General features: G+C 38.5%; 1 protein-coding gene across 1 annotated transcript in view; it reads left to right on the forward strand.

Moving 5' to 3' along the window:
• Positions 1-13,296: 13,296 nt before the first annotated feature.
• Positions 13,297-26,195, forward strand: part of atp6v1ba (ATPase, H+ transporting, lysosomal, V1 subunit B, member a) — a 42,997-nt gene continuing 30,098 nt past the window's right edge. Inside the window, exon 1 of the mRNA XM_083544754.1 lies at positions 13,297-13,572. Within this exon, the coding sequence (XP_083400880.1) occupies positions 13,464-13,572 (109 nt within the window). The 5' untranslated portion in view covers positions 13,297-13,463. The remainder of the gene's footprint in view (positions 13,573-26,195) is intronic.

Raw genomic sequence — 26,195 nt, forward strand, 5'->3', positions numbered from 1 at the left:
TGACTTTACCGGCCTTCCTGCACGTTGTGAACCCTGTGGTAGCAATTGTGACATGATTGAGACTTTAATCAGAATATTTTTATAGACTATTGCTCCAGGAACCTGATCGGTGGCTTCAGATGGATCGGATTTTTTTACGCACTAGATTCGATATTAGGGTTCAATTCTGCGCTGTGCTAATGATGTGTTTGCGTCTCTGAACACAATATGGACAGCAACTGAAGGCCTTTGTCCCTTTCGGAGTGGCTGTGTGTGTTTGTGTGTATGTGTGTGTGCTCAAGCCCGAACCTGTCCCACACCGTTGCCGAGGCTTGGGAATCTCCCAAACAGTATAAAAACCCCCAGCTGCTGCCTCCTCCTTTTCTCAGCACTCCTCTATCTCTGTATAGACCAATTAGGCTGAAGGTCAAGCTGGGTTGGGTTTGAAGGGGACGAGGGGGTGGAGCAATAGTCATCTGTGTGTGTGTGTCTGTGTGTGTTGGGGGTGGGTGGGGGTCTTGCAACTGTGTGAGACCACCAACACGTTTTTGCTTTGTCACATGACCAGTGCTTAAATCCAGTCTTCTGGGAGGAGGAAACGTCGCATCCTGTGGCGGTTTTGTTCTTCTCCAAGCGTCCTCCTTTTTCACACCGGACACCATCCGTAACATCTGCGTGTAAGAGACAGAAGATAAAAGAGAGGGTTTTGTTTCTGTGTTTCAGGAGATGGAAATCCTGATGTAGGTAGCTACAGGTTCTGCATATGTGCAGGTGGAAACAGAAAATGAAGCGCACAGGATGACAGATTTAATAAGCCAATTAGAGTCTACATGCTACACCTGAACAACATCTAGAACATTGCCTACAGGTTCTACAATAAAGATTCACACTCATGTATTTAAAACAAAGCACACTGTGGTATGGATCTTTACCGGTTTCTTAATGTCCTTCCATTTTTTCTACAACGGTTCTCCTTAACTTCGAACAATGTTCCAATTGGGAGCCAATCATAACCCAGAACTATCAGTATCCCAGCCACACTTTTGTGTTTTTCTCAATCTGTAGCTCTTTAGGGTCACAGTTGATCTGAAGTCTATCCAGGGAAAATTAAGCATGAGGTGGTAATACATCCTGGCTGGAATACCACTTACATACAATTATTCACACTCGGGGGCAATTAAGCATAACCAGTCCAACCAAGATGTTTTTTGGGGAGGTTGAATGATTTACAAAACCTGAAGGAAATTAACAAGACATAAGAAAAACATGCAGAGAAACTTCACCCAAACAGTATGAGTTCAGGATGAAACCAGGTATCCACACCTATGACAGCGATTTGAGATATACAGGTGGTCCCTGACTTACTATGGAGATCTGATTATCCCATCGTAACTTGAAAAAAGCGAGACATGGCCTTGCTTACTCAGGAGTCTTAAAGAATGGTGATCAGTATGGAGTAGTATACTGTAATTTGTAAATGATTTACAGTAACGTACTGTATAAACCATACAGCATACATATTCAGGCATAACATAATGACATTACAACATTATGAGCGTTGAAGTGAATAACACTGATTATCTCATCATTACTGCACCTGTTAGTGGGTGGGATTTATTATGCAGCAAGTGAACATTTTGTCCTCAAAGTTGATGTTAGAAGCAGAAAAAATGGACAAGCCTAAGGTTTTGAGCAAGTTTGACAAATTATGATGTCTAGACGACTGGGTCAGAGCATCTCAAAATCTACAGCTCTTGTGCTATGTTCCAGATGTGCAGTGGTCAGTATCTATCAAAAGTGCTTCAAAGAAGAAACAGTGGTGAACCGGCGACAGGGTCATGGGCGGCTGAGGTTTATTGATGCATAGACAAGCTCCTGTAGCTCAAACTACTGAAAAAGCTAATGCTGTTGATGCTCGACAGGTCAGGACTGTTTTGGCAGCAAAAGGGGGACCAACACAGTATTAGGCAGGTGGTCATAATGTTATGCCTAATCAGTGTATATGTATGTGGCAAACGGCGTGTGGACGTGTGCCGGTAATCGAGTGGATGGCGGAGCCGAATGAAACGAGCGGTAAGAAGAAAACCTGTAGCTGATGAGACTAATCAGTGTGCTTTGTTTCACTATCCTGTGATTTTGCTAAAAAGCAGCCTAAATGTACAATATTGTTGTATCGCTATCGTCATGATTGTAAAAAAAGTCAAACCATGGTAACTCAGGGAGCACTGGTAGTAGCAGCTACTTTATAGCTCAGTGAAGTGGTAACTCACTGGATAAGATGTTGGACTTCTGTTCAGAAGGGCATGCATTCAAACCCCAACAACAATAAGCTACTACTGCTGGGCCCTTGATCCTCAGCTGCTCAGCTGTATAACTGAGATAACTGTAAGTCTCTCTGGATAAGAGCGTCTTCCAAAATGCCATAAATGTAATTGTAAAAATCGACTGTGTAAATGAAATAATGAAAATTGGGTTCTAATAAGAGTCCCTCAACATTTCATCATCTGTTTAGGAATTTGTGAAATTTTGGTTTGCATAATAGATTGGCCCATGTTTTTACACTGGATGCCTTTCCTAATGCAACCCTCCCCATTTATCCGGGCTTGGGACCGGCACTAAGACTTGTGTAACTCTAATGGCTGGTTCCCTGACCGGGGATCGAACCCGGGCCGCAGCGGTGAGCACGCTGCATCCTAACCACTAGACCACCAAGGAACCTTATAATAGATTAGTCAATAATTAGCGTTATTAAGAAATTATATTATACACTGAGTGTCAAATCAGTTATAAGTAAAAGTATCCACCCCAAAAACTGCAAGTCAAAATTGTTTGCACTATTTACCATTAGCAAGAAAGCCAGGTGAGCTCATCCTCAAATTCAGCACTGCAACATGGTGGGTTATGCATCTTCAAACAAACACTGATAGCTAGCACATGAACTCCATCATTTAGCACGAGAAGGTCACTGCCAACAAGGAATCGGAACGCTGCCTGACCATTTTTTTTACATCGTTGTAATTAATCGGATGTGCAACTGAAATGATAAAAAGCTAAAGCTGTGATGATTAATTCATTCGACACTCATCATACTGCAACTGTCTGGATGAGAGACGAGATCTTTGAGCTTCGTAATGAGTTCTTTCAAGGATAAAATAGAAAAAATAAAGAAGGAAAAAAATGGTCTTGGAAAAGTTTAGATATTAATACTTGAGGATAATAATAATAATACTCAAAAGTGTTCTTCAATCCTGTCGATAAAAAGGTGAAGGAATTTCACTATTGCGATACATATCAACCACTGAAAAAAGGTCAGGTCACTGCCAGGCTTGAAGGCAAACTCCCACAAGAAACTACAGCCTTCAAACATAATTGAAATGGACTCCAAAAACCAGAACCCTGCTCTGACTCTCCATATTAAAGATTAAGCACAGGTGTCCAATTACATGCACAAATGCATAGACACACACACACTATTTAAATGCAGGAAAACAATGTGAATTATACGCTCAGTGTGACTTTTGCCTTTGACAATTGGCAAGCTGTGATATTTTGCTTGATACTTTCACAGATCAGACATTACATTATGACCACTGACAAATGAAGTGAATAACACTTCTCTCTTTATCATGGCACCTGTTAGCGGGTGGGATACACCGTATTAGGCAGCAAGTGAACATTTTGTATTCAAAGTTGACATGTTAGAAGCAGGAAAAATGGGCAAGTGTAAGGAGTTGAGCGAGTTTGACAAATTGTGATTATTCGAACAATGCTTGAATATTTGACTCATATTAAACGTAGGCTCAAAGATGCTCCAGTCCTAAACACCAAACCAAATGTTAGTAAAAATCCAAAAGCAATTTGTGTGGTTTTATTTCCTAACATACAAAAGTAAACATATTGAATCATATATGCAGTTAAATAGAGAGTCAAACTTGCTTATATCTTTGATACGCAGTAAAACTAGTAAGTAGCCAAAAAAAATGACATTAATACAGTAACAAATTTTGTGCATTTACTGAATTACTTTACACCACTGGATGTTTCTGATTGTCTGTTAGTATGTGAATTGTTGATTGATTTACTAGTAAATTGATTGCCAAGAAACCCAAACTGGCCTTCAACCTGATAAAAGGCAAGACTTTTATGCTACTTCAACACATTGCAACAATAAATAAAAACTTTGCCAATTAGGAAATAATGAATCTCTCTCTATTTCTGGCCCTGACAAACATTCAAACAAGATGCCACAGCATGCTGAAATACTGTAAATACATTTCATCTGTTGCCAGTAACCTTGGTGGCTTCTCGGTTTTTATATCCAATATCAAAACGAGGCTTGTTACTCATTAGCATGAGTGATTTTCTAGTTGAAGGAACATGTGTAGGTGTGTTTTCATTGTATACTTGCTGCACAAGTGCCGTTCAAAGCTTTTGCACACAAAAAAACAGAAATCTACATTATTCTCACAATAGTTTCACAATACTGATGTACCACTTTTCCAAAAACTGTGGCGATTTGTGCTCATTCAGCTACATGGTTGTTAGTAAGGTCAGGTACTAATGTAGGTGAGGTGAGGAAAGGTATATAGCAGGCCATTTAGAATCTTCCACTCTATTCCATGTAAAGCATATCTTCATGGAGGTGGTTTTGTGCACTGGGGCATTGTCATGCTGGAACAGGTGTGGCTCTCATAGTTTAAGTGAAGGAAAAATGAACACATCCAAAGTCAACCTTGACAATTGTGTGCCTACAACTTTGGGGAAGAACCACATATAGGTGGAAAATCAAACGTATTGAGCTATTGAGTTATTCACACAATACAGGAAATTCTCATTTCCCAATTATTTCTACTGCAATCACAATGCATATGACTATAGGGGGCAAAAAATGAAATGTAGTTGTCATGGTGCAAGACTGTTTTGAGCATCATCTATGTTTCAGGATGGTGTTATGCCATCATTTCCTCATTTTCTAAATCCAATTCATTATTTTTCTAGGATATGCACTGAGGTAAAATAAAACAGCATCATGTACTTGTGAATATGTAAAATAAAAAAAAATAAAAAAATCACACTTGTACTTTTGATGTTAGTATTTAAAAAAAAAACATTACTAGAATACAATGCAGGGCTTTATTACGCAGTAAAAACGAAACGTTTGGTCAAGAAAAGAGTGTGACAGTTACATGTTTTGTGAGCATTTGCATTTATTTAGAGAAATGTCTCAAAACAATTGAGAAATCTTTATTCAATGTTTACGATGCTGTTACTTTATTGGAAACTAAGCGATAATTCTAAATGTTTACATGGAACGGTTGTAATGTTAAACTTCAGAATTACTCATCAGCCCTCTGAGTAAATCACATTCGTTTACTTCTGAACACTCATTAGCTTCTCAGCTTTAAAAACCTAATTAAGCTTTTTAAAGGGGTTTGCTCTTGAATTGGTAATGCGACCTGCCGGGTCACGTTATATTAATGCAGAGAAAAATTCTGAAACTCAATTAGCACAAAGACAAACTGTTAACCAAAGCAGCAAAAGAAAGTTTAGGTTGTAAAGGCAAGTTTAACAAGACAAAGAACATTTTTAATTTGTTCCGTGAATGATGCAACTGTGTAGCATGTAATTATTTCCACAATGGCCACAGAAAATAGTTGCATCTAATTGGCGGTCAGGTGTTCTTTTTTTTTTTTTATATATGTATATCAGGGCACCTGTCCGAAATCCCCCCAAAAGTAAATATCCGATCTAAATCTAAACTTTGTTGTAGCATGACAGCAAATGAAAGTTAATGATATGATTGTAATTTTTTTTGTTGCCTTTGTTACTGTATTTAGAGTACATTTATTCACAACAACAAAAAAGAAAGTAAGGTGTGAAAAGCTTAAAAATAGGAATAGTCATGATCATAATTATGTGCAAGAACAATAATGGCAGCACTGCAGAATTGGGAGAATGGAAAGTTTGCAAAATCAGATGACAATGAGTTTGTTTCTCTTCTTTTTTTAGACAAAGCGAAATCATATCAGTATATGTGCATTGCATTTATATTACAAAACTTCTTATTGTAAAATCATTCTAAAGATTGTACTGTATATTAGAATCATGGAATAAAACCTACATTTTACTTTACTTTACTTTACTGTACTTTACTTTACTTTACTGTAATTTACTTTACATATTACAAATCTTCATTAGAATTATATAACAATAATTACACTAAAATGTATGTATTACTTTAAAATAATACAAGAAAACTCAAATTTTTATATTGAAATCATACTATATTATAAAACTTACATTTAATTTACATTATATACTACACAATTTACATTTTACATTGCAATCATACTTAAAAAAAATAAAATAAAATCAAACTAAAAAGTTTAGGTACATTGTAGGTTGAGAAATACTAAAAAACCCTACATTCTACATTGAAACCTCATTACATACAAAACCTACATATTAAATTGAAATCAAATCAAAATCGAGCTAAAAAATATGTAACATTTAACATTAACATTATTCTACATACTAAAAACATAAATTTTACATTGATGTCACACTACGTACAAGAGAACTTTTTACATTTTACATCAGAAATTTAAAATTATAATAAAAACTTTACATGTACAAAACTTGAACTTTATATTAAAATCATACTAAAAATGCACAACTAACATTACAATCATAAAAGAATACTTACCTTTTCATATCCTGAACATTTACATTGTACATTTAATAAACATTATTTGAATTTGTACAAGAATATAGTTTTTTTTTTATTATATATTGTAAAGCTTTTAAATGACAAATTGAAGTTGCAATTTTTTATAGGTGACTTGTGTACACTCATATACTTAAAATATATATAAGTAAAACAGAGTTTTGGAAATTATATTATTTAAATAAAGGTTTTTATGTACCATATTTCACTTTACTTCAAGCTGACAAGGTAACATATAAACTATAATAATAAAACATGAATTAAAAATCTATACTTGGTAGGTTGTGGTTAATTGTGTAATAAGCTGAAGATTTAAAAAAATTTATAAAAGTATTATACAAATGGCTACAACCTATAATGCCCAATGTTATAGTATGTCTGTCATATCTTTTTAGATTCGAATGAACTATTTTTCCAAAGGTGGTTTGAAATCGTGCAGACCCACACTCAGTAACACAGAAACTCCATTACTCTTTCTTTTTCCCTCCCTCGCTCATGCACTCGTTTGTTATTAAGCATGCATGATTAGATCTTTAACTGAAGTTTTGATTAAATATACTGTACTTCTGTAAAAAGTGCAAGGTCATTTCGCAACATCTCTCCTCATCTGTGCAGCATATGCTCTGCTCAGGGCTGTGTGTTGCTAGCTGCAGCGTGCAGGAGTAAAGCTGATGTACTTTAAACGAGGGCAGCGCTCCGGTGGGTGGAGGCTCTTCACTGGTATTAATCGGCTATTTTTTGCTTTCTGTCTGAAACGTTTGGATTGACTCTCGAGAGACTCGGCGAGCACAGAGACCTGCGAGCAGCACCAGCCGCTACGCTCAGCCACTTCAAACTCTAGTGCTTTTCCTGCCACAATATTTCACTCTGGAGTGTGTGTGTGTGTATGCGTTTATCTGTAAAAGCAGATTTGTGTACAGTGTGTGGGATTGTGGTATTCTTGTGAGAATAAAAACTGCATGTGAGATTGTATGTCCTAGGGGTGTATTCACACATGTATTCGAAGGCTTTCGGTTCGGTAGACATGTACAATCCTTTTTACGTGTGGGACAAAATCTGAGTTTCTTCAGGAACGTATTAAGTGGTGGACCGCGAGTTTGTTTAGTCTATGCCTCGCGATTTGAGTGCATTTTTTCAATTATTAATATTGAACTAGAAATCATATTCAACAATGCCAAGGGGTATAAACCAGGAAGTGGTAACGGATAACGCTAGCACTATGAATTCTTTAGTGTTTTATATCCAGCTTTCAAGAATTTCTTTTAAAAGAAGAAAATGAATGTAAATGAATGAAGGATGGAAGGAATGAAGACATTCATTAAAGTATGCTGGAATAAGTAGAACATATCTTTACAAAATTACACTTTATCACAAAAGACAGTACACCCTTCACATTTCAGCAACCATTTCAGTATCTTCTCAAGGGACAATACTAATGAAACTTAGATATATTTTAGAGAAGCCGATTAGCAGTTTGTATAGCAGTACATATTTACTGTCCTCCGAAAATAACTCAACATACAGCCGTTATTGTCAAAATAGCAGGCAACTAAGTGATAACAGCTGTACGCATTGCTTTAAAGGTTGCAGAATTGGAAGACCTGCTTGTCAGTGCTCAGACCGTACAACGCACACTGTCATCCCTCAGCACCTGATTGGAAGGCTGAGCCTACTGGGCCTGAACACCTCCCTCTGTAACTGGATCCTGGACTTCCTAAATGGGAGACCTCAGTCAGTCCGGATCGGAAACAGCATCTCCAGCACCACCACGCTGAGCACTGGGGCACCTCAGGGCTGTGTGCTCAGCCCACTGCTGTTCACTCTGCTGACTTATGACTGTGTAGCAATGCACAGCTCGAATCAAATCATCAAGTTTGCCGATGAAACGACCGTGGTGGGTCTCATCAGCAAGAACGATGTGTCGGCATACAGAGAGGAGGTGCAACGGTTAACAGCCTGGTGTGGAGCCAACAACCTGCCTCTAAACGTTGACAAAACCAAAAAGATGGTTGTTGAATTCAGGAGAGCACAGAGCGACCATTCTCCACTGATCATCGATGGATCCTCTGTGGAGATTGTCAAGAGCACCAAATTCCTTTGTGTTCATCTGGCGGACGACTTCACCTGGTCACTCAACACCATCTCCATTATCAAGAAAGCCCAGCAGCGTCTCTACTTCCTGAGAAGGCTGAGAAAAGCTCATCTCCCTCCCCCTATCCTAACCACATCCTACAGAGGGACCATTGAGAGCATCTTGAGCAGCTGCATCACTGCCTGGTTTGGGAACTGCACCGTCTTCGATCGCAAGACCCTACAGAGGATAGTGAGGACAGCTGAGAAGATCATCAGAGTCTCTCTTCCCTCTATCATGGACATTTACACCACACGCTGCATCCGCAAAGCCAACAGCATTGTGGACGACCCCACACACCCCTCACACATAGTCTCCACCCTTCTGCCATCAGGGAAGTGGTTCCGAAGCATTCGGGCCGTCACATCTAGACTGTGTAACAGTTTCTTCCCTCAAGCCATCAGGCTTCTTAACACAGAACTGAACTGAACACACACACACACACACACACACACACACACACATACACACACACCTGTGTGACTGATCTGTACAACCCAGACTCAACACACACTCGTATTCACTTCACACATCCATGTCCTCAGTACCACTCAAATTACGTCACTTCATTACCATAAACTGTTTACATGCCGTTTTTGCACATCTTTTCTGGATTGCTGCTGTTGCTCTTTTGCACAACATTTTATTTACATTTTTTGTTACTGTTCGCTTTACGTCTCTTACACACCACAGTGTACAACATACAACAGGTTTACTGGCGGTGCTATTTTGTATTTTGTGTTTTGTGTATTTGTCTTCTTGTGTTGTCTTTGCACTCTTTGCACCCGGTTGCCCACGATGCACTTTTTGTGGTGAGGACACTTACTAGTCCTTAGCCCTGTGTTTTCTGTTTTCTGTGTTTGATGTTGTATGTAGCACCAGGGTTCAGGAGGAACGTTGTTTTATTTTACTGTGTAATGCGTCAGTTATATATGGTTGAAATGACAATAAAAGCTTTTTGACTTGACTTGACTTGACACAGCAACAAGTCGGTTTTAATGGCCATCTTCCCAGAAGGAGCCTCTTCTGAAGCTGCACACAAAAAAGCCTGCAAACATTTTGCTGTACACGACCTGTCCAAGAGCATGAATTACTAGAACCATGTCCTGTGGTCTGATGAGACTAAGATAAACTTGTTTGGCATGTGTGGCGATGCCCTGGTGAGGAGAACCAATATCAAAATAGTGTATTGCATTAATTTGATTTATTCTATTAAATTTTTTATAAAATATTATGAAATATAATTCAAGATATTATTTAACCCGGCAGGCATTTTATTTCAAATTGTTTTAAAAATGTTAACATGTTGATGTTCAGAAATTTTAATAATAATAAGCTGCATTCATAAAAAAACGACAAGCAATTTCATCTTTTGCATTTCTTCCTAAACTGAAATTGAACCGATCCATGACTTAAAAACCGAGGTACATATTGAACCGTGAATTTTGTGTACTGTTACACCCCTAATATATGTGTGTATATATATATATATATATATATATATATATATATATATATATATATATATATAGATATAGATATAGATATAGATATAGATATAGTGTGTGCGTTTATCTGTAAATGTGTGTAGTTCAATGCTATGTTTAGAATATGTACTGTCAACATGTTTTATACTTCTGTCTGTCTGTGTGTGTGTGTGTGTGTGTGTGTGTGTGTGTGTGTGTGTGTGTGTGTGTGTTATGTGAGTTTATGGTCTGTATAATTAATTGGGTTTAAAGGAGTTTTTGTGTGACGAGTGTGTGAGTCTCTATATAAAGTGTGAAGATTAATATTTGCATGTTTAAGTGTACAATGGTACCATACTGTGTGTGTGTGAGTTACGTGGGTTTGTAGTGTGTATAATTAATGACATTTAAAGGAGGTTTTGTGTGACGAGTGTGTGAGTCAGTGTATAAAGTGTGTGTATATGCATATTAAAGTGTACAGTCGTACCACACTGTGTGTGTGTGTGTGTGTGTGTGTGTGTGTGTGTGTGTGTGTGTGTGTGTGAGGGGCGAGAGTTTAACCTTCAGAGGCTTTGTAGTGAATTTCTCCTTGTAGAGTGAGACAGAAACACAGGCATTGAGAAAAGAAGTGCTAATGAGTGATTGAAGTGTCATCACTCAAATCCTCTTTACGTGTCATTCACACACAAAGTGCTTGTCCAATACCACATTTCACACACACTTACAGTTTGTACAAAAGTACTTGTTGCTTCGATTACTTCATTAAAAATGCAAATCAGAAAAAGACACGTATATATATCACCACACCATCCGCACGCCGCACACTTTCTGTCATGGCTTGTTTCAAGAACTCGGAACCTAAACCAAATTCAGCAGCTTGTACGTGTGAAATAGCCGGAGTCTGCACAGCAGCAAATTGGTTTGAAGTGTTAACTGCCAGGCTGGTAAAATGTGCTCATATGCTGGATCATGGACTAGATGAGCTCTTGAGCTGGAAGCTTATGGGACCCAAAGCGGACGGGGCAGAAATGTCACCTCATTGAGAACATTTTGTTGCTCTTTGGTCGCATTCGCATGGAGTAGTGTGGAAAAATGTGTGCTCCTCATGTGAACGTGAAAGTGAGAAAAAGACAGGAGGATAGTGAATCAGAAAACCAGGGCCCAAGGGCCTGCTAGTACAAATAAACTAGAACGGCTTTACCCTGATTGATATATATCAAACAATTTTCTCCTAATTAAGATAATATTGGCGTTAGAAAGGATTCCTATTTATTTGTAATTTCATGCTTCACCACTAGAGGCAGATATACAGTTTACCAAGCAATGACAAGCTACCGGTGACATCACAGTACACCGTCCTCCACCAAGAGTATAAAAGGCCAGAACACGGAGCCGCTGCATGCATTCTGCGTCACGCAACCTACTGAACAGCAGCTAGCAGAAGACAGCAAGAATCACCTCATATACAATCAATTCTATATCCAATAAAGTAGAGTGTTCTGAATCCTGTATCGTGTTTTTACTGGCGCGCTGGGGCGAGTACAATCCCCTGATCAGCGTATACCAGATAGTGAGAATCCTTATATGGTCCTTCGAGCTAGAGAGAAAACTTCCTAACAATTGGACTTATAGATTTTGTACATTTACAGCATTCAGCAGATGCCCTTATCCAGAGCGACTTACATTCATACAACTGAGCAAGTATGGGACTAAGGGCCTTTCTCAGGGGCCCTGCATTGGTAGTTTGGTGTGGCTGAGATTTAAACTTTTAACCTTTAGATCCACAGTCCAATGCCTTAACCACTAAGCTACCACCTCCCAAATCGAAACTTTTCTTGCCTAGAATGTAGATTCACCAGTGACAGTCATGTCAAGTGATCACACAGAATAACACACCTTCTAGATTGGATTTGAACACTGTATGGACAAACTTTTGTGGACACCTGACCGTATTCCACATTTATTCTCCATTTGCTGCTATAATAACCTTCACTCTCCTAGAAAGATGTTTCACAAGGCTGATTTATCCACAAGGGTGTTAGTAAAGTCAGGTACTGATGTAGGTGAGGTGAGGAGGCCTGGGGTGCAGTCAGCGTTCACATTCAACCCAGTAGGGTTGAGATCAGAGCTCAGTAGCAGGAGATTTTCAACTCCAACCCATGTAAAGCATATTTTCATAGAGCTTGCCTTGTGCACAGAAGCATTGTCGTGCTAGAACAGATTTGGGAAAGAACTTCATGAATTTTACACACCCTCAAAGCTAAATGAGCACAAATCTCCACAAACACACTACAAAATCTACTGGAACATCTTCCTTGGAGAATGGAGGTTATTATAACAGGAAATGAGGAGTAAACGTGGAATGGGATGTTCGAGAAGCACATCTCAACATCAGGTGTCCAGAAACGTTTGTCTATTTAGAGTACTGGGATCACATCACACATCACACATCATGTGGGGAGTTTTTCCTTGCCACAGTTGCTCATCAGGGACAAACTTACACACAAAGAACATATTTACTTTTAATCACCACATTATCTGTGTAAAGCTGCTTTGAGACAATGTTCATTGTTAAAAGCGCTATACAAATAAAAATGAATTGAATTGAATTGAATCATGTGGACCTTCTTAGAAAGGGGGAAACGTGGAAAGGGTAAAGGAATGTCGGAACATAATTTTTTACATTTAAATATAGTTTGTGGTGGATTATATTTTGTTCATAGTTTGTTCGATGCATAATGTTTCAAAATAAACTGTTATTAAGTAATGAAAATCAATAAATGATTGATAAGTATTAGAAGTCAAGTCCATTTTAGTTTAGATATTTTTTTATAATAATAATAAAATGAATAATAATAATAATAATAATAATCATAGTAATGATGATAACTTTTAAAAAATACTGGTATAACTGGTAACGATATCGACTTTGCCTAATATCGGAATAATAAAAAAAAATGGTATCGCCCAACCGTAGTCTCTACCTGGGCGGAGAGCGCGCACGTCGTCCCTACGTCATGACGCAAGCGGTCCCAGCCACGTGAGCGCGCCCGTTCCGCAGGGTCATATGACTAGTAGTGCTAAGTCGGCAGGGTGAAGGGTTGTCGCCTTGTTCTCTCGACGCGTTTTATTCCTAATATTTTATTATTGTTTCTTAAAAATGGCAACGTTAGTCGCGAATCATCCGGTGGACCTCAAAGGGCCAGAAGCTGCAGCCAGACAGCATGCACAAGCCGTGACAAGAAACTACATTTCACAGCCTCGGCTGAGTGAGTACACAATGTGTGTGTGGGGATTATAATGATCTTTAATTCAAACTTAAAACTCGGTATATATATTTTTTTATACATTATATAATATCCTTATTCCGTCTCACCGCCTAGTAATTAATGAGTACACCTGATACCGGCTAGCATGCTAACCGAGCTGTCAACGGCCAACGCGCGAGACTTGGTTGAATCAGTGTGTAACTAAGCAAAATAGAAATATATTTAATTGTAAAAAAAATCATCTTTCAATCCTGATAAAACTTCTCAATCAAAACACACACCTGAACTACACAATCTACTGCAACTTTATTGCACGTAAATTGCTGTGGCGGGGCCGCGTCTCAATCGCACCATGTCCAAACACAGAAGTGCACTAAGTAGTGCGCGGAAGGTATTGTTTCGCCCCCTTTGTAGTGCACTAAGGTAGGGAACGGAATGCGTTTGTATTTCATCCAAAGTGAATGCACGTCCTATGGACAGAGTCTTGACTACTGTGGTGTTGTAAATTAGAAGGTATAAATAATTTTTATATTTGTAAATATTGAGTATTTATTTATGAATGACAATTATTTTTGGAGATTTATATTAATATTATAATTGCTCTATAATTGTCACGTGTAATCTTATGTGGAAGGATGATGATGAATAGCCCCATCATGTGATCTAGTCACGTGACTGAGTCAGCAGGGACATGATCATGGTATGTGCTTTTTACTCCATTTATTCAGTGTACTTTTTTATTTTTTTGTCCATGTCCCAGAAATGTTAGGAAGCTGTGGTCAGAGCTTAGGGTCAGCCATGATACTGCACCCCCTGGAGCACAAAGGCTTAAGGGCCTTGCTCAAGGGCCCCAAACGAAGCGGTTTTGGCGATCAGTTTGCAAATACTGTTTAGTTAAGTTCAACTTTTAAAAACAAACCTAGAGAACAGCAATAAATACCGGATCATCCCGATTAAAGAAATTAACCCCAGTCAGCATACGGTCTTGTTTGTTAGTTTTATTAGAATTTTATATCATTAGATCTAGAATTCGATCTGCCTGCTGTAAATCATGTACAGAGATAAAGTAATGTTATGACGATTACAGTAATATAAACGAAAAAATGCGATAAACAGAAACCACCTCAAAAATTGCTATTCTATGTATACGGTGCTGTACTGTATTAACAATTTACTTTATTTTATAATAACAATTATATTTTTATTAATAAATTTCATTATTTCAACATGAAACTCTTAAAAAAAAAAAAAAAAAAAGAAAAAAAAAAATCTAATCCTTATAAGTTTTTTGGTTTATTGTGCTCTCCGCGAGAGACCGGGAAAATCAGCCAAACTAATCAGTTACGTGGCAAATGCAATTCCACAATAAACCAGGGGTGGCGCCAGATTCAAACCGCGGTAAAGCGGTGGATTACTGTATATTTATTCTAATAAGTTTTCAATAAATATCGAGGCTGTTTGAGTTAAACATATTCTGCCATTTTTTCCTGTTACATTCCTCCTTTAACGTTCTCGCCTCCAGTTTGTCGGATTCGTTTCTTCCTTCCAAGTCATGTCACTTTTGTGTGGTAGATTTTTTTTTTTGCCTCACGTCCCCAGATGCCTCACGTCCCCAGATGCCTCACGTCGCAAAGATATGTGAAAATGCACACTATTGTTCTTAGCAATAATTTACCAACTCTGTGTATAAATACATATTTAAATACATATACATACATTTATAAATGCAACTATTTTGAAATCTGACTAAAAAAAATAATAATTAAAAAGCTCTTAAAATAGACTCAAATCTTCGTCTTTGTTTGAGACAAAGTTTTCAGACTGACTAAAAATGAAAGAAAATCCACCAATCAATACCACATCTAAATTCTTTTGGACACCTCTGGAGAAAAGCAGTGAGGAGATTATATTTACATTTTCTTCTACACCATTAGGCAAACCCCCTTATCATCAGAGACTTCATCAATACATTCATCCTGATAATGGTTCATTAGGTCTCAGACTAGGAACAAGGTCAGTCTGTAAACTCTGCTCAGGAGGTAATGTAGTAAGAAAACAAATCATTAAAGTGATGTTTGAAAGCTGTAGCCAGCAATTTAGCTGCTCTGACAACCACCAGAAATTCATTCCACCACATAGGTGCCAGAACAAAGAAGAGTTTTGAGTCTTGTACCCTGTTGGATGTTGGGATTAGTCGAGCGGTCAGAGAGAATCGGAGGGAGGTGGTTCAGTTTGGATTCCTCCATTTGTCTTTTTAAGAAACTACTGTTGGACACCTTTTATGAGGAACCAGACACTAATATTGTGCAAACACCTTGCAAAATACTGGATTTCTGTTTCATCATTAAGCCAAGACGTGTGGTGCGGAGATTTTAAAGAAATGAGCTCGGCTGAGATTATAGTTTTTTATAAAGTTACGTGTATTGCTTTCTATGAGAACCTGTATGATTAACACGTACTAGATCATCAGCCAGACATGTTCGTTAGCACCTCGTAAGTGGGAATTTCAGAGTTTTATATATGGTCACTTCCTGGTTTCAGCACGTGCAAAGTAGGACATGTGAATGTGAATGTGGGCGGTACCACACTCACAAGGCCCGAGTAGCTATTGGTCACCGGTGGACAGTAACAAAGTAAATAATTTGTAACTGTACTTAAGTAGCCTTTTTTTTTGTGTATCTGTACTTTACTGAAGTATTTCTGCTTGGAAAGACTTTTATTTTAATGTCACTACATTTAGAATTTCGTTCTTTTTTTTACGTAACTGGTCGAGCGCGAGCTCTGGTTTTGATTAGCGCTTAGTCTATCTACTGATCACCAACATGCAGTTCTTTTCGAAGTGTGTCAAGCATCTTGTGCAAAACGATGACCTTCAAGTTGGATTTTTATCTTTGGGAAGAGGAAGTCTGCAGGAGCCAAACCTGGTGAGTAGGGTGGGTGCAGAAGTGAGATCCTTTAGCTGTTTCAGTGAGGAGAGCTCGGTGTGTGTTCTAACGCTGTCCATGATGAAATCGCAGACGTGGTAACGCATGTGGTCAGAATAGCACCAGTTGCACATAAGTGCACAGGACGATGTCTTCTAGCACACTGACTTATGAGGGTCAGTGCTTCCTGTGACTGTGCGTGCAGCCTTGTGCTGCCATCTATTGGCATGTTAGAAAACTAGTCTCGAAACTGCAACCTTATGTCATTGATCTTAAACATTTATCTCTGGCTGTCAATTGCTTCCCCCATGTCTGCATGATTTGTGTCATAGGATACTGGGAGGATTCACATTGTAGGATCATCATTGTGTGGTGTAACAGTTTCCTGCTCATATGACAATAAATTCTTTAATTTTAAAGTCATAAAGCAAAAGATTTCAGCTGTAGTTTAGTCACATCTCGCGTTAGGCTTCTCATGTGGTTTAATTTTTATTGATATTGCTGATATTATTGCACACGATCCTTTAATTATGTTTATCTGCAAATTTTCTTTCTAAAATTACCCCACACCTTCCTCCCCCCCCCCACCCCGTTGCCTTGTGTATTATTGACATTATTTAGCGTCTGCCTCATTAATTTAAACCTCAAACATGCTTTCACGGAACACCAAGGTGCCTTTTCTTTTACTTTTTTTTTTTTTTAAATTGTAACAAAAAAAGGCTCGGGCTAAAAGCCTCTTAGCAAAGCATGAAAGAAATGACTTAATGGAAGAACTGAGTCCGAAAGTCAAAGAGAAAAAGAAACCGTATAGAGACACCAGCCCACGCCCGCTCAAGACGCCAGCATCCCCTCACCCCCCTTTTTCCAAAAAAGCTGGACTGAAATAGGCGTCCTAATGGAGGCACGCTGGCAAGCAGCTCCATTTTCTTCATCATCAGCGAGCAGAGGCTGAGTGCACACTGATAGTAGCCTGTGATTGAAGGCAACGATGAAAGATGCGCACGCATACGTCACGCGAGTCTCAGAAGACCACCACTGTGAGACAGGCAATTCAGACAAAATCCACTATTTAGACGTTCCGTTTAGAAATCGTTTACAAAGATAAAGTAATTACACTTGTGACACTAAACACGTCATTATATAAGCATTTGCTAGCAATTGTTTCTATGACTTCTTTAAGTCCTATTTTCTGCCACATCTGGACCGCATGGGCGTAATCATATCGTGGTTTGACTGACAGCAGCATCTCCATGGCAATTCATTAACAGCGCTAATGCCGGGTCGAGCACTTTCGTTTTTTTATTTTCTTCCTCTTTGAGTCGTTGCATGTTGCTTTGCTTTATGTACAGATTCCTCAGATTGCAGGATCTGTGTTCAAATAGTAAAAACACCTGTGGCCTTAAGTAAAGTTTAATGTTTTTTTTGGTCGCTATTTCTTTTCGTTCGCAATCTCAGAACATTTTGAAGCACATTCGACTCCCAGGCCGAACAAATGCATAGAATTTCGCTGCAGATCCCTGAATCCAGCTGATCATTTATTTAGGGTGTGAGGAAAATCATGTATAAATTCAGGATCAGACAGTTCCTCAACCTCAGCTACATCATCCCAGTTCCCAATTGGCCTCAACTACAGATATGTTATATTGAATCCTGCTCACTCGGGTATTTATTGTTTCATATATAATATACACACACACACACACACACACACACACACACACACAGAGTGTGAAAAAGTGTTTTCCCCCTTCCTGGTTTGTCACACTTTAATGTTTCAGATCATCAAACTAATTTAAATATTAGTAAAAGAGAACACAAGTGAACACAACATGCAGTTTTTAAATAAAACTTTCTTTCGGCTTCTCCCATTAGGGGGCGCCACAGCGGACCATCCGCATGTTTGATTTGGCACATGTTTTTACGCTGGATGCCCTTCCTAACGCAACCTCCCCATTTATCCGGGGTTGGGACCAGCACTAAGGCTTGTGAAACCCTAATGGCTGGGGTCGGCTCCCTGACCGGGGATCGAACCCGGACCACAGCGGTGAGAGCGCCGCATCCTAACCACTAGACCACCAGGGACCCCAACATGCAGTTTTTAAATGAAGGTTCTTATTATTGAGGGAAAACAAGATCCAAAACGACATGGCCCTGTGTGAAAAAGTGTTAAAACTGTGGTTTATCACATCTGAGTTCAATTTCTCTCACCACACCCAGACCTGATTACTGCCACACCTGTTCACAATCAAAAAATCTCCTAAATAGGACCTGCCTGACAAAGTGAAGTAGACCAAAAGATCCTCAAAAGCTAGACATCATGCCGAGATCCAAAGAAATTCAAAAACAAATGAGAGAAAGTAATTGGGATCTATCAGTCTGGAAAAGGTTATAAAGCCATTTCTAAAGCTTTGGGACTCCAGAGAACCACAGTGAAAGAAATTATGGAACCATGAATTCTGCTGTTACCAAAAAATCGTGAAGGAGAATGTCTGGCCATCAGTTTGTGACCTCAATCTGAAGCGAACTTGGGTTCTGTAGAAGGACAACGATCCAAAACACACCAGCAAGTCCACCTTCGAATGACTGAAGAAAAACAAAGAAAAAAGACTTTGGAGTGCCCTAGTCAAAGTCCTGACCTGAATCCTATTTAGATGCTGAGGCATGACCTTAAAAAGTCGGGTTATTCTCGAAAACCCTCCAATGTGGCAGAATTACAACAATTCAGCATAGATGAGTGACCAAAATTCCTCCACAGCGCAGTAACAGACTCAGTGCAAGTTACCGCAAACGCTTAATTGCAGTTGTTGCTGCTGAGGGTGGTGCAACCAGTTATTAGGTTAAGGGGGCAAACACTTTTTCACACAGGGCTATGGATTTTGTTTTCCTTAAATAATAAAAACTTTCATTTAAAAACTGCATGTTGTGTTCACTTGTGTTCTCTTTTACTAATATTTAAATTAGTTTGATGATCTGAAACATTAAAATGATACAAACATGCAAAATAAATAAATCATGATTTTATATATATCTATATATAATTTATTTATTTTTTTGCTCAATGACAATTTTAATCTCTTTTTTTTTTTTTTTTTCTTTTTTTTTATATCTAAAGACCTGTATAATTAGTGATTACATTATCAAGTATTGGACCTTGATCATGTCTTGTTAAGGACATTCTTATTCTTGTCCAAATGTTAATTTTCATTAAAATTCCCATGTTGAAGGTTTTTTTTTTTTTTGGCTGGTGCAATGAGCTGATTGTTCTCTCACTCATGCCCAGTCAGATGTCTGCCACTATGAAAAGAGACAAACAAATAAAGCGAACACAATACTCATCTGTCTTTTGATAGCTAAAGCCATTTTTTTTTTTTATCTTAATCATGTCATTTGCAACAAAGGCAATTAACCCAGACTGTCTCTGCTCTTTGTTTTAGCTTTGAATAGTCTTCTAAATGAAATGAAAAGACATTCAGTACGGTAATGGTATTTCTGTGAAGAAACAATTACCCATAATGACACAGTTATAAACAAATCTTTCAGATGTCACAGCCCACTTTATTTTGCCCACAGTTTCCTGTTTCTAATCCTTTTGTCCGCTTGTAATTAATCAATTGTCACGGCGGTGAAAGAGAAAGCCCCCGGTGGGCGTTTGACTTCGTCTTGCCATCAAAGAACATGAAATGAATTGAAAGAAGAGTATAGAATAGTTGACTTTCAAAAATAGTATCCGAGTCTCTAAATTATGTACCACTTAGAGGAAGGAGGGGGGAAACAAGCCCATTATCTTAAGCACAAAGCACTCTGACACACAAGTCTTTTTCTGCATTCAAGGTTCTTGACTTGAAACACGTTGGTAGCCAAAGTTTTAAATTATTATTTATTTATTTGTTCGTATCACTTGTGCCATATTTATCGCTTTCTCCACAAGGCCTTTAAATGTACAGGCAGTGAAGCAAGACCTGTATTGATCTGCACGAGTACTGATCTTATGTCTCAGTTTAATATCTTACACATGATTCATCAAATTATGACACTCAGCAAGTCATATGAATAAAATAAATTTTTTATTCTTAGTGATATGTCAAGGGTCGCTCGATTAATCGTTAATTATCGTTATTGCGCCGCAAGTTTCTGTGGAAAATATTTTAACGGAGAGCTTGTTCTAATCAAATCAAGTCAGAGCTAAACAGCTAAAGACGTTGAGTAGCTAGCCAGACCAATTATGAAATGTAAACTAAGTTATGTGAATGAGTGCGAAGAAAACGTAGGAAGTTTGGATGGAAGTGAGGTAAAATAGCGTCAGTAATGTAAACCACCGCAACCCTGACCAGGCACATACTAAGGATGAACAAATGTTGTAAATGCATGCTACTTCAAGCTAGTCTTAAATCAGCCAATCACACGATCAGCAGCTATTTTGACAAACATTTTAATTAATTTAAAAACAAAGTTGCATAGAATTACTACAGAAAAACAGAGGCATGTCATCAGTTCAGATGGACTTGAGATCAAATGTTCTGAATAAAAAAAACAAAACAAACGGATGCATGAATGAATAACTGCCGAGGTGAATATTTTATATAACAGCAAAGACGAATCAGCCATGTTTCTTTTAAGAATGTTGAAAATGTTTCAATAACATTTTGACCAGTATCTTGATTCTGATCTTACACACTGTTTTCCTGCTAAACAGTAATCAAAAAGCAGCATGTAATCTTGTAGGACAAAAATGAGCATGTTAATGGACTGTAATACAACAACCCTAAATTACGCTTTTACTCAGAAACTGCGTATCTGTGGGTAGAGGTTGACCGACATGTGTTTTTCCTCTGACCGATGCCGATATTTAGAGATCAGTGCGGCCGATGGACGATATATGTTTGGCCGACTTTCTTTTTTCTCCCCTTAATAAAAAGTGATACAGAAAATTGCATAATTAAACATTTATGGAACATCACAAGCCTCACCAATCAGTGCACTTGTTTCCAGGCTTTGGTTTTTTGGCGATTTTGCATGTCGGCGGAACTCGTCGGCGAGAAAGATAACTCCGATTGGCTATTCAGCTTTACGAATGAGCACGAGACAAAAAAACGGAACTAAGGAAAGCAAACGATTGCGTAAAGGAGGAACGCACAAGCGCTCGTCTTTGCAACATAGCAGATTTTTTATTTTTTTTTATTTTTTTTCCAAGTTAAACGAATCCGTTAGTAATGATCGTGGCAGGTGTAAACGCTGCTTGCTTTACATAATCACACCGATTTTCCTGTTTCCCTCTTTGGCTGCTGAATACAGACTACTGCCCCCTGCTGTTATGGAAGAGTTATGTCTTCTCGCAGAATGTACAGGCACGATTTGAGGTGTCCGATGCGATTACCGATTACTTAAAAACAAAAAAATTAAAATAAATAAATAAAAATACATTGGCAAAAATCAGCCCGATTCATCGTTCAATCACTATTTGAGGTCTAGTTGATGCTCACACTTCTGTATACAATATTTATATCATTCTAAATTGCACTACTTTTCATGCAAAGCCACTTTCGGCATAAAGTATTTATTTTTCATTTATTATAGTTTATTTAAAAACTGTGTACACATTTGGTATCTGTGTACATGTTTGCACCCGACACCAAGACAAATTCCTAGTACTGTAAAGTGCACTTTGATAAATCCTTCGCTGTACCTGGCAATAAAACTTTTCCTGATTCGGATTTTTTTTCGGTCTTTCGAATTGTCATCAAAGAAAAACCTGGAAATTCTTCCCAGGTATTACCGTAATTTCCGGACTACTAAACGCACCCAAATATAAGCAGCACCCACTGAATTTGACAAAGATTTTTATTTTGAACATGAATAAGCCGCACCTGTCTATAAGCCGCAGGTGTCTACACTGAAACTAATGAACTTTACACAGGCTTTAATAAAAGACAGTGTCTGTTACACGGCTTGTATCTAAACAGTAGCCTACCAAGTAAGTCATTGTTCACTGTCTTCCTCCTTCCTTTCACAACAATTTCTTTCGAGAGTTTATCTTTTGGCATCGTCGTGCGTTTAAAAAATCACCATCGGTGAATCTTTTCTCCCGATGCCGTGCAGCTCAGAACACAGGTGAAGTGTGTTTTCATGCCCGGTTGTTTTCAGCGTGACGAATGATTCGCATTTCCTGTTGACAGTCCGAGTGAGCGGCAGGTCAAAAGTCAGAGGAACATCATCCATATTTATGATGTGGTGCGGCCCTATTTAGTGGGAGCGCATCTGATTTAATATAAAGAGTTTCAATGGCTTACCTGAACCCGTTCGGCAATTTCGTTGGTCTAATGTTATGGGGTTCAGTTTTTTTGGCTTGAAGTTTGTGAAACCGGGAAAAACCCAGGAAAAATCTAAAATTAGCCGCTTCATTGTTTAAGCCGCGGGGTTTAAAGCGTGGGGGAAAAAGTAGCGGCTTATAGTCCGGAAAATACGGTAAACTGAAGGAATCTTATAGCTGCTGGTAATAGTCACAAGTGAAATACTTTAGTACTCCTATTAAAGCAATGTCTCGTTTTACATACCTTTCTCTACTTTTTAAAAACGGCTGTTGATGCTGGAATAGCATTTAACAATAAACAAACAGTCTTGAATCTGATTGGTCAGAGGGTGTGTGGCCTCTCGAGGCGAATCACTAATGGTGTTTCTTTTTTTTTTTTTCTTTTTTTTTTTCTTCACAATTTACAATGTATAATTTATATAATTTTATTTATTAATTCATACATATTTATATTTTCAAGTACGACCCACCCTCGATGCGTTATTGATAAAATCCACTATTTTATCCACAACTTCTAGTTTTAACCTCCTTCTGTGTCCATGCCAACCTGTAAACCGTTAAATCGTCTCAATTTGTAATCAGGTGTACAGAGAACTCTGATTTCATCAAGTGCATTTCCGATCCTCTTTTAATGCACCAGCTTAAAGCGGCACGTGGGTTAAACAGTAGCCTTCGGTCTACTTCCTGCCAACCAACACACCACATTTCACCCTCCTACCCTGATATAACACACACACACACACACACACACACACACACACACACACACACACACACACACACACACAGCTCTCTGATTACACACAATCCAATCAGTGTAAACGTGCAGGGAGTCGTCACTCAGCAAACGCTACCTGTAGGGTCAAGAGCGTTCCTCTTTGATGGGGTCATCACTCTCGAGGATTTTGTTAGAACAGGTACTATTAGAAAACCGTGTGTGTTGTAAGGGATTTGCTTGTAGTAAACCTTTTTGTTTAATAGTTATATTCGAACAAAACAGAAGTTGGTTTTATACGCACACAAAGTGGGTAGTAATTTAAGTGAAACATTCACCAGTAATTTTATGAAATAAACAGTTTTTTCTTCTTTCATTCTTCATTTACTGACTCTATCCAGTCTAAAAGCGAATTGATGGCTGTTGCTATAATAACCAGATGTTCCATTATGAATGAGATCCCTAAATCAACTGGCCCTTAAGTCAGGAAAGTGACAGCAGACTTGTTTAATTGCCGTTTTCTCAGTTCTTCTTTTTTTTCCTTCTTCTTCTTATCTTTGTGGATCATGATGTTTTAATCCATTTTTTTTCTTTTATTATTAATTCTTCATACAAGAAATGATTAGTGTTGCTCCTCATAGACTTCATAGTGAAAGACCTTTGAAAATATTCCAATCTTCCGATACTCTTGAAATGTTTACATTTTGCGTCTCATGTTTTTTTTTTTTTTTGTTGTTGTTGTTGTTTTTTTTTCGTTTTTTTTTTTCAGTTTTTTGTCCAAACTTCACACTTAGAAATCAAAGCCCACGAGCTCTTGAGCTGTCAGCGCAATAATTGGATTCTCAGTGTTAGCATTGAATCTGGCGTGAATACCATCGCGGTCTCCTGCGAGTTTCGATTCACAGCCTTTAATACCTTCTATCCTTTTGCTTGTCCACCGTTCCCTTTTTTTTATCGAGTCTCATTTCACGGTTTTTCACACATTATAATGTTTTGCCGGCTTCTAAATACGATTGAATCGCAGCACAATTACGGTTCTTAACAGAATAGCCGGTGCAATTATGAAACCAAAATAAAAAAAAATAATAATAGTAATTGATTATTTTGGCGGAAACGTGTTAATGTGTCTTTAGTCGAAAGCATGAAATGGACATTTTGTAGCTTTTGAAAAGCCTTTTATTTGCATTCTGCATATCGAAGCCACACATCGCGCTGTGTTTGGGAGAATAGCAGCCTGGCTCGGTTAACATCTTCGCTGTTCATTCTGTTCACATTTTCTTTAGTCGGCTGCCCGAATCATGATGATTATTGCAGGCGTAATGTTTTGCACTGTAATTTTCCGTCTTCTTTTTTCCCGCTCGATTTTGTAAAAAAAACGGAGTTGTTATCCGAAATGTGTGCGTTACAGTATATTGTGTTGTAAAAAAAAAAAAAGATTTACATCTCTCTGGAAAGTCAGATAAACATTGGATTTGTAGTTAAAACACAGTCTGATAAACTTGTCTTTTATTGGTCCTGCTTTATTTATCTGACAAATTGCAGTTTACAAACATAGAGGTCCATCTATCCATTTTATTCTCATACAGTGTCAATGATAAATTAAATAAAGTCCCTGTGAGGGTCAAAGTGGATGTTAATCTCTGCTACCTCTTTCTTACCGCTTATATTAAAAACGTACACGGTTAAATCTCAGCGTCCAATCATTCTTCAGGTACGCAGGAGTCCGTTTGAGCCTCAACAAGACGGTCTGGGAGTAAACTCACATTGTTGTAGCACAGAACTCGTGTGCTTTGTCTGTTTTTTTTTTTTGTTTTTGTCTGCGTATATTAAACAGTCTAGCAGGTGCCGGTTGTACAATCAGTGTTTTCCTGTTTGTTGATAGTTTCCTAAGCGTCCTTCTGATCCCAAACCCGAGGGCAATTAGCGCTCCTTTTACCCCGTGCCTGATAGAGTACCAGTGTGTTCGTAGGGGTTAAAAAAAGAAAAAGGAAAAAAAAGAGAGAAAACCAGAGAAGAGAAGCGTGAATGTAGGCAGACCCATCACTGTTACCACTGCTATTGTGCTATTAATTCCGAGCATCAGGGGTGAGGATGCGCCCAAGACGGAGGGGAAGAGGGGGAAAAAAATACCCCAGCCGATCCTCCCGCGCTCCTCTGCTCCTCTCTTTGAGAGGCGGAATGTGTTGGAATGCTCTCTGCCTCTTTTCACAAGGCCCCCTTTGAATGGAGTCCTGTTTTTTAGTATTTCACACCGAGGTGTTCTCCGGGGCGTGAGGTCAGGCTAGCAAAACAGCTCCTAGGGCTGGATTAGCACCAATTAACGTCTTAGCGCACAATGGGGTACTTTCAGGCCCGGCTCTGACCCGCGCCACTATTTGGTGCCCAGCCCTCGGACCGCACCACTCCAGCTCAAGTGTCCCGTGAGGGGCGGGCAAAGTTTTTCAAACCTAATGGGAAATGTTGCTACTTCACACCATGGGAATGTATAGGCACTTTTTTTTTTTCTTTTTCGGTGATCGTTGTTGATTTTGCGAGGCCCTCTTTATGACGCTCCGTCTTCTTGCTGATGGAGCGCCATGGGATCGTCCCATGCTGCGTGAAGGTTCTCGCTCTTTTTTTTTTTTTTTCATTTTGTGCTGAAAGCGTCGAACGTTCGTTATTCATTTGTGCAGTATCT

Source organism: Silurus aristotelis (assembly GCF_946808225.1).
Source record: "Silurus aristotelis genome assembly, chromosome: 6".
In the NCBI taxonomy this organism is placed as follows: domain Eukaryota; kingdom Metazoa; phylum Chordata; class Actinopteri; order Siluriformes; family Siluridae; genus Silurus; species Silurus aristotelis.